Source organism: Formica exsecta, unplaced genomic scaffold, assembly GCF_003651465.1.
Source record: "Formica exsecta isolate Colony F162 unplaced genomic scaffold, ASM365146v1 scaffold26, whole genome shotgun sequence".
NCBI classification, from domain to species: Eukaryota; Metazoa; Arthropoda; class Insecta; order Hymenoptera; family Formicidae; genus Formica; species Formica exsecta.
Window position 1 is genome coordinate 3,103,229 of NW_021849866.1, and position 9,932 is coordinate 3,113,160.

General features: G+C 33.0%; 2 protein-coding genes and 1 long non-coding RNA gene across 3 annotated transcripts; 1 reads left to right on the forward strand and 2 right to left on the reverse strand.

The window, feature by feature from the left end:
- Positions 1 to 336: 336 nt before the first annotated feature.
- On the reverse strand, positions 337 to 1,623 carry LOC115236794. The gene is made up of 2 exons (XM_029809485.1): positions 1,252 to 1,623; positions 337 to 677 (listed from the first exon to the last, which is right to left on the reverse strand). Exons 1-2 carry the CDS (start codon positions 1,621 to 1,623, stop codon positions 450 to 452), a joined length of 600 nt encoding a protein of 199 aa, XP_029665345.1. The 3' UTR covers positions 337 to 449.
- A 1,112-nt stretch (positions 1,624 to 2,735) lies between these two features.
- Positions 2,736 to 6,658, reverse strand: LOC115236752. The gene is made up of 3 exons (XR_003884239.1): positions 6,521 to 6,658; positions 4,907 to 5,033; positions 2,736 to 3,885 (listed from the first exon to the last, which is right to left on the reverse strand). It is a non-coding gene; the product is annotated as an uncharacterized LOC115236752 (long non-coding RNA).
- On the forward strand, positions 6,345 to 8,033 carry LOC115236748 (insulin-like growth factor-binding protein complex acid labile subunit). The gene is made up of 2 exons (XM_029809405.1): positions 6,345 to 7,642; positions 7,895 to 8,033. The coding sequence occupies exon 1, from the start codon at positions 6,606 to 6,608 to the stop codon at positions 7,617 to 7,619; it is 1,014 nt and encodes a 337-aa protein (XP_029665265.1). The 5' UTR covers positions 6,345 to 6,605; the 3' UTR covers positions 7,620 to 7,642; positions 7,895 to 8,033.
- The last annotated feature ends 1,899 nt before the right edge of the window (positions 8,034 to 9,932 follow it).

Below are 9,932 nucleotides of genomic sequence, written 5' to 3' on the forward strand. Positions count from 1 at the left end.
GGGGGGGGGAGAATCTCCTGTAATCGTGAATAAAAATCAAAGAGTGTTACATCAAGCTGTCGCTTTTATTGTTCTGGAATATACGTAATAAAGAGAGGTTTCGAGAAGCTTTCAGTTTTGAGAATATTCAATGCTTTTATTAAACTCATTTATGGACCGCATAATATAAATTTTTCATATCTTTGATATTACTTACAAAAGTCGCTTTGTAAGTAACAACATTCGCTCTGCGTTTTAGAAAAATCCAAACGCTATCTGTATTTTTCAGATGAATTTAATATATGTATATATTTTTGTTTAGTGTATTATGTAATAATATTTAATTTTATAATAAAAAGTTATTTATATTTTATTGCTGAGCGCTGGCAATAATGGATCGCGTTGCTTATTATCGAGAGTTTCAATCAACAAGATGCGAGCTTTCATGCGTGTCAATTTTTTTGCGACGCCTATTTATTCCGCTCATATTGAATTGTCTTACTTTTCAATAGCAGACGAGCTTTCTGCAGATATTGATGTTGCGGGCGTGGTTTCAAGGACGATGCCGTTGATTCGCTTTCTGAACGTCCCTTGTCGCCCATCGGAATGCCATAAATGTCCAACAATAGTTGATCCACTAGTGAGGTAATCACAATGTTTTTTTGCGGCGGCGAACAGCGCAGAGGTGACGGATATATCTAAAATGCAATCATTAGACGATGTATTGTTTGTTTCCGGAAAAGTAATGTAGAAGAGATTAATATAAAGCGATATTAATAACGATATACACCAAAGTTAAGAGAAACAAAAAGAAGAGTGACTTATCCATTTTGCATAATATTACTGTGACTACTTCTACTATTTCCTGGTGAAGCTATTGTATCAAGTTTCGTGTTATAAGTACAATATTATATCCTAAGTTTATTCTAGCACACATCTAGCTTATGTTATCGTCCGTATCGTCAGATAGTATTTTAAAGAGCGATAAAAGTATATGAAAAATTTAATTTTGTATTTTACTATAAAATACACGTGTCAATATTCCACGTGTATTTGACAGATAAATTTAGAAAACTTCTCAAGGAAGTCTAACCAATTTAAAATAGATACACATTCCAACTCCTACGACTTCGCATGCTAATGCCTAAGTCAACATTCTCAAACCAGAACAGGTAGATATCTATTCAAACTAAACCCGTTTATATCGCTGGCTTGGTTCTCCCTGATGAGGATTGATTGATCTAGCTCGAGTCGCATTGTGCAAACGTTTACCTTAGGCCTTTTGGCGATCGTGTCATGATCGTCAGCATTTCCATAATTAAATGTGATCACGCTCGGTTCATCCCCTATAGACTTGCTGCGCTTTTGCCAGTATGATTTTGCGATACCGGCGCTTCCGGTCGGCCGTTTGCTATTCAGCTTCATGAAATCCGGTCCGTCCAGAGTCCGCTGTATCAGGTTGCGCCTTCGTCTTCTGTACTTCGACGGAAAAGCATAATCGTCCGGCTGGCAAACCGGACCCCGCGTCTGATGAGTGATGTAGACATCGCTGAACACCCGTTCGTTCTCCACCGCGACGCATTTTACGCGGTAACTGATTTCTGCGTACTTTCTTAGTGGCATCACGTTGTAGCTCGTGATCATCGCTGAAGGTCCTGACACGTTTCGCATATGTTGAATATGTATATCAATTCCACTGATCGCCGCCGTCGTTCGAATCTCAAGTTTCCCGCATCGCCATCGTCACATTGGCGAACTTGCTGCGCCTTGCGTCGTAAAGCGCATTCGATCAATCTCCGGTTGCCTTTGTCGCCCGCAGTGTTTCCCGCAAGTTTAACTCTCACGTAACAGAAAAGCAATTTCCAACGGCATGCTTAATGTCGTCAATCATCGATATGCTCCTGTATTAATTCACATTTACAATAACAAATCAGGTTATATCGTTTATACGCGACTTTTTATTTACCGAAAATTTATATTTTTGAGATCCTGTCTTTATTTTGGGCATAAACTCAAGATTCTTTCGTTTGAAATAATTTGCCATTATTTTGTGATAAGCATCATCAATCCATCTTTATAAATTTTGTAAATGACAATTTTTTTTATTGCGTAATGCATATCGAAAGATTCATATGAAGTGCGTAACATTATATATTGACATAAATCCGTGAATACAACAGTAATCAGAAATGTTATATATTACACACAGTTGCAACCGCATATACCAATGGATAACCTTGGAACTAACTGCAGCATATGAGATAATATGAGAGAATTGATAAATTATAATCTCCTTTATATGTCACTTATTTATTATTATATAATGTGTTCATTGTTATTTTTTCCATACATATATTTCAACAAATCTGGATGTTAGAAATTATTTAAGCAGCAAAAATATACTATCAATATATTTTTATAAATTGATCTTAAAAAAGACTGATCGATAATACTTATTATTGTCAAATTGTGACAAGTTTCTGTGAACATAATCTCAAGTCTACGCACGAGATGAAAATGAGATTTTAAAAATACACTGTTTATATTTGCATGTATATGATACAAATATATTATTATAGCCTATGCAATGGAATAACAAAAAATAAAATCATTTTGTAAGATTTAATTTAGCCATAATTACATCATATAATTTTACTAATCAGCAGACTAACTTTTTGTCATTGAGAACAATTTATGGCATATTGTTTATTTACTCTATTTTTGATATAATTTTTTTATTTTTAAACGGTACTTAAAACATAAACACTATAGTTATAAAATGCAGCACTAATTCGCACTTTGCTATACGCAAGTTTTATTTTCAATGAATTTTATTTTCTAAAAAGTATTTACAGCTAGGAATTTTAAAATAATAGACAAACACGAACACTGTAATAGTACAATTTGAAAATCTACATACATATAGACGCGACTACTTTTGAGCTCCTCCAACTTCTTGTGCATACGATATATTTCTTATCACAAGCTAGTAATTTCCTTCTGGTAGCCAGACCACAACTGGAAGTGCTGGTGATGATAATCGTTTCATTAAGTCTATACCTACACGCATGTTGTCGCTTGACTTAGCTAATGGAGGTGGAAATGAAAAAACGGACCGCATGTCTTTATATACGTTTATTTGCATTGCACACACAATACGTAAATCTATAAATTAAACATTCTTATTATCAGTTCTTTTTCGAGACAGTTTTTTCTCTATTTATGTAGCGTATAAAACTTTTAAAATGTTTCTTCAGCAAATATAACATTGACTAGTTATTGTTTATTCTTTTACATGAAAGCATCAGAGTAACCAAGCGTATTGTAGCATAATCATTATTGCGATTTATCGTTTATTTTGCAACACGATAGAATTCTCTGTCATATTTAATTCTTATTTTATAAATGGTGAAATAATTCTGTATTTTATATTAATAATTATTTAAATGAAAATTTTAAGCAATGTTAAACTTAATCGTTAATATTAATATACGATAACAATTAGCCTAGTTCAATTATAAATGATATTATTACAGAAACTATTAATACGGTGTAATGTGGTTTAAGCAAGATTAAAATAAGTAAGATATACATCGAGTATGTTTGTTTCATGCAGAGAGAAAATAAAGTATTCACGTATTATCACTTTGCCTTACTTAACGATAATTCACCGCATTTCATCGCTGCTGTCCTCGAAATGGTTAGAAAGATAATTTCCATTATCGGTATTGTGCGATAACATAACTCGTGCAGTTTATAATGTGAATTCTACTTGAATTCAAAATATTGTCCGGTTGTCTTATAGTCATTCACCTGGTAAGTCTGTTGACCTTAATCTGAGAACTGTTAGGGGGCCCGTATCTACGTCTGTATGCATAAATTTCCATTTCCGTGCTTGAAATTTAGCTGCAAAAGTTTGAAAATATTTACCGCGATATATATATGAAGTTTTAATTATTGGAGAATGCATCACGTATTACAATACACAATTTCATACAAATTTTATATAAATTTATTTAACAGAATCATATATCTGTTAAATAATCCATAATAATCTGTATGGGTTAATCATATTTTATTGATTATTATTTTATTGCATCGAAAATAAAAAGATTATCTATTATTATGCAACAATATGAAATGAGATCACTTAAGCTATATTTAAATTAATGTTATATTAAATTGTGAAAAGATATAGGATATATAATACTATATAGAATATAGTACATAAGATATATAATTATTTATTAACAATATGTGTAAAAGTTTTATATAATTTTATAAAAGATTTTATTTAAATTTTTAAAATATTTATATCTAAAATATGTAAGACGTAAACATTTTTTGAAGATTTTTGATTATTTCTTTATCTACGCGGATAATAAGTTGCAATAAATTATAATAAAATAATATATCGAGAGAACATGAATGCATAGTTACTTCCACGTGCGTTCATGTTTGTACAATGTTGAAGACTGGTTACATAATAGCGTTAGAGTATACATCATATATGTATTGTTTAGCTTTAATTTATTAGGTGTAACGCATACATAGGTAATAATAATTATTATTATATGACATGTTAGCAATTCATCACGAAATGACAATAATGCAATTTATGTTGTCGACTAATTACACATACGATGCAAATTTAAATAAAACAAAATTATCCAAACTTGTTTAATAAATAATTAATATCTTTTTCTTTGTATATTAATATAAATATTGTATATACGCTTATACATATATGCATTTTTGTTTAATCGATTGTACGCCTAATATCGTTTCTACAGCAACCAAGTAATCATGGCGGACTTTTACGCGAGTGAATTTAAGCGTGCAGCGTAATTACTAATTATTGAAGATTATCTAACAAAATTTAAATATATTGTATTAAATTAATATAATAGAAAAATGGTCGACGTACCGTGCTCTTGTAGTGATGAAAAATTTCCGGATTATCAAAGTGAAAAATTGACCGCGCTTGGTCCGCGCACTGATGAGGTTTACCGAACCTACAATCTTCCATCAAAATTCATATATCCAAGTAAGTTCTAAAAATTAATACATATATATCAACTTTGTAGATCATATTTCATTTTAAGTTAGATTCTTACAAAACATTCTTGGAAATTGGAAAACGTTCAACGTGTATATGGTAACAAGTGGGTCTCGTTTTTCTCGGATGCAATTTGATGCGATTTACATGTTACGGTTCTTGAAACTCAATATTGCAAACACAATTACGTAATACGAAGCTATTGGTCTTTTTTCAAATTAAATTGCTGTATAAATCCGATATTTCTCCTACGCGTCCTTCGTTTAAATACATACGTCCTATCCTGATGCATTTACGAACTTTCATGCGTCATTCATACAAAATGTGAAAAATTAAAAAAGGAAACTATAATTATTATGAATGAATTATATCAAAATACGTAATTTTTAATATAAATGCAAAAGCATTGTTATTTCGCATTAAATAAATAGAAATAACATGTAATTTTACAGAATTATTTTCTGAATGCGTTAGCGAATACATTAGTTGTAGGCATTCTCTTGTACAAGAATATATCGTTTCGTTGTATATATTTTGGTCCAGAGAAGTCACAAGTAGCTGGCATGATAATGTTCGGCTATTAATAAGTCGACGCAGAACCGATCACTGCACCCGTCGAATCTTATCTGCCTACGAACATTTTTATATATGTCCCAATGAATCTTTTGCAAGTAACTCGTCTCCAACCGTACACAAAGTTAATATATGCGGACCGAACGGCGCCTGAATTTTTTATCGCTGCATGTTGTAAAGTGTGAGATTCTGATATGGTCTTATTATTCATCATTGATAAGTTCTTGTTGTTTTCCGGTATGCTGATATATTGTCTGTTTATTGCAGAGTGCAGAAGACGGTTTTTATGCAAAAATGTTAATTTATATGGGCACTGAAAATTTTCTGAAAAAACAATTCTGCCGAAAAGTGTGTTCTGTTTAAGATGATTTTTATTATAATATATTACATTTCTATCTATTCTATTATGATGGCTTACATTAAACAAAATTCGACAAAAATGTCATTATCTCACACATCATTATTATTACTCTTAATAATTAAAAAGATATGTAATTATATAATATATAATTTTATATGATTAATTAAAAATAATTTTTCGTTCGTAATTTTAATCATAAAGAAAGCATCCGTATTACAATTAATGAGCTAAATATTTATTTATTAATGTTTTTTTGAATATTAATTAACTTTAATTACATTTATTTTGAGAAGCCAAATATCTTTTAAAATTTTGCTTATTTAGCTAGTGTTCAATTGATTTCCAATAAAATTTTTGCATAGTTAACTAATATATTTTAAGAATTATATATATTAGAAGATAACATTATCCATTCCTATCCGTTATTATTGCAGTTCTCAATACTTTATAAATTAATTATTAAATCTAAGATAATGCGAAATGTTATATGCCGAAGTGTGCACGTGTGTATGTGTGTATCATGCAGCTTATCGTTGATATATATTCACCTAATAATATCTCGAGCCACGCTGTGTACGCGAAGAAATTCCCGACGCACGCGAGATCAGTGCACACTCAGCCTCCGAGTGCACCATGTGCTTCCTTCTTCTCATTTATCTCTTCTTATCGGCCAACGTCGCGATCGTTTTCACGGAGGACGCTGACTGTCAGGTTTACAATCACCTGTATGTCTGTTTGGAGAACGGCGACGTTCTTCACGACGTCGCATTCGAGGACGTCAACGCCGTTCAGACGATCGAGGACATCGAGCTGCATCTGGAGAACCTCGGGATCGTTGACGTCGCTAGGAATGCCTTCATCGAGGTCAGCAACTCGTCCGCTCTCTATATCCGCGACAATCGATTATCGAGTATCGGCCGACATTACTTTGGCGCTCTCGATGAACTCACCTATTTAGACCTGAGAAACAACACGATCATTAACGTTGAGGAGGGTGCTTTCGCGAGGCTGAGCAGTCTGGAGACTCTATTGCTGGATCACAACAATATCTCAGCCTTACGACCCGGCGCGTGGAAGGGCCTCTCGGAGTTGCACGAGCTCTACATCACCAACAACCAGCTCGCGTTGCGGAGAAACATGTTCAAGGGGCTCAGACAGCTAGAAACGCTGGTGTTGGATTCGAACGAGATATCGGAGATACCAATCGGCGCGTTCAACGGTTTATCGCACATAGATCTTCTCTATCTGTCGTGTAACAAGATTTCGTCCCTGCATCCCGACGTGTTTCGCGGTCTTAACGAGATAAACGAACTCGACTTGGGCAGAAATCGATTGAGGGCGATTCCCGTCGGTATCTTTCGACACATGAAGTCGCTGAGCTCGCTCTGGCTGAACGGCAATCAATTGACCGTGCTAAAATCCGATAGCTTTCAAGGTCTGGACAATTTACTTTTTCTGTTTCTAAACAACAACGATCTCCGTTACGTGGACATGGCGGCGTTCGCGAAAATGAAGAATATAACTGTGGATCCTGGTTTCAAGATACGCGATTCTTTAGTGGACGATCCCGGAACAATCCACGGTCAATATCAGTGCAGTAGCGTGGCGTATCAAATACCGTATGATTGTACGGAAATTGATTCATAGGCTCGAGAAGCCGGCTAGAGCTCGTAAGCGAGATGTTTCTATATTCGCAAACATACATCCGCGAGGAAATCGCGCGGGAAATATTTTACATAATATATATTATATGGTTTTTTTTAAATAATTTTTTACAGCAGTCACTTATCATGAGCAATTAATGCAGCTAATGCTGAGTTTAATTTTTGTATGAAATTAAGATAATGACATATATATTTAGTTTTATAAGTATTAAATACAATACGCATTAATTATTTATTAATTTATAATGACTTCCACAGGGGTTTTTAAAGGTTACGGTCAGGAGAATCCTCCTTCTCATCCTTGTTACTGGACAACATCCATGAATTATGGCTGGTACGCACCGACAATTCATACAGTGCCGACGACATATTTTCCTCTAAATCATTCTTTCAGCACCGAGCTTAGCCGCGCGGGAATGTACAAGAATTGTTCTCTTAACACAGAACTCGATAAATCGTTAATTTAAATTTTACATCACTTTGTAACTCGTTTAATTTACTTTTAATGTGAGACAATAATAACGATGCATATAAGGTACGATAATTGATGAATTTTTTTTTGTCTCTACGCACTACTTTTTGATCTTATTGTTAATAGAAATGATTGGTTTTATATAAACAAATGATACATTTCTGAATGTTTTTTAAACATATATTTTATAATAAAGATTGAAGACGCTGGTAAATTCAGTTTTACGTATAAATTGAAGTGTTTAAATCTGTTTGTATATTATAAACATGTGACACTGTGAGGATGTCACGACACGCCAGGATATTTAAAAAAATCACGATATGCATGTGATATATATATTTTATGCTTATATATTTTTATTATTACAGTTCAGCTTACGTATATCACGTTAAACATAATAATATAACAGGTTCTACATCGGGACGTCTTCGAAGTACACATAACGTCCCGTATCTAATGCATATTATGGATATCTCATCTGTTACCATTGCTGCCATTATTATTGACGATTAATATCATTTCGGTTTTTTTTTTCTTTCATTATATCGATGCGATTCATCTATATACGTAATCGCCTAATCGTTAATTGGAAAAAACATTGCGTGTACACAGTGTCGTTGACGATTACACATTAATATTTATAACACTTCGACACTCGCATTAATTGCCATATTTCACATTAATGTGGTAATACATTGGTAATGGTAACTTCAGTGACAACGTAACGTATATATATTTATATATATTTATGTATGTATGTAACGTAATGGACATTTATAGAATGACGATCTATTGTTTTAACACATTCAAGAGTAAGATTTATCGTAACAACCATAATGACTAGGAAACATTGGAAATGTTTTATAATCTATTATGGCAACAGGTAATGAGGGGTGAGTAATGGTCGATACACATTCATGTTTCTTTTCTTTTTTTTTTGTTATTCAGAAGATTCCTGCGACGTATTAATTGCTATTGTTCTACTCTATTGTTCTGATGATATCTTTGTTCGATTAATTACGAGCCACGCCAAATTGTAGCTCTGAGAAATTATTATCGTATCCATTAATCAATTAATCATTCGAGGCTGAAACCTTGAAAAATGCAAAAAATCATGAGAATCTTTATATTAATTTGTTATTCTTGAAAGAATGTGTGTCACACATGAAAGCTCTCTAAATAAAAATATCTATCGATTATATTAATAATCGAGAAATCTTACTCGACAATATTGCGTTTCACTTTGATTTTACACAAAACTCTTTATCGTAATATATAAAATACCGATACAAAAACTTTAGAAGAAAGCAATGCCGCAAGTCCAATGCCCTTCAAAATTCACAAAAGTTAAGTCGATAATCTCATCCTTCGATATCTATCGCATATTTCGAATGTACGCTTATATGAATAGCACACGTTAGGCAAAAAACAGCATGCTTCGACCTTATTATCTGGCTCTGAAAATGATCTACATTCTCTACTTCTACATTTCATTTTGTAGACTATCTCGAAAAAGATTTTCTTGATGATCAACGTACACATACATCGATCTAGATGCTCGTTGCCAATAATCACTCTTCTTGTTTTTCGTTAACAGAAGCAGCTTGAGTTGCTTCACAAACTCGCGTTTCATCCTCGTAATCTTTTCAACATCTCAAGATGTTCAAAAGCGATATTTCGAGTCATGCAATGTTTAATCAAATGACAAAGCTTAGTCGCAACGAGCACCTCGATGTACATCCAACGATTAACGTTGCATATCATAGGAATAATTACATGTTTTTGTATTTATATGCGTCTGCATTTAATATATATATATTATAT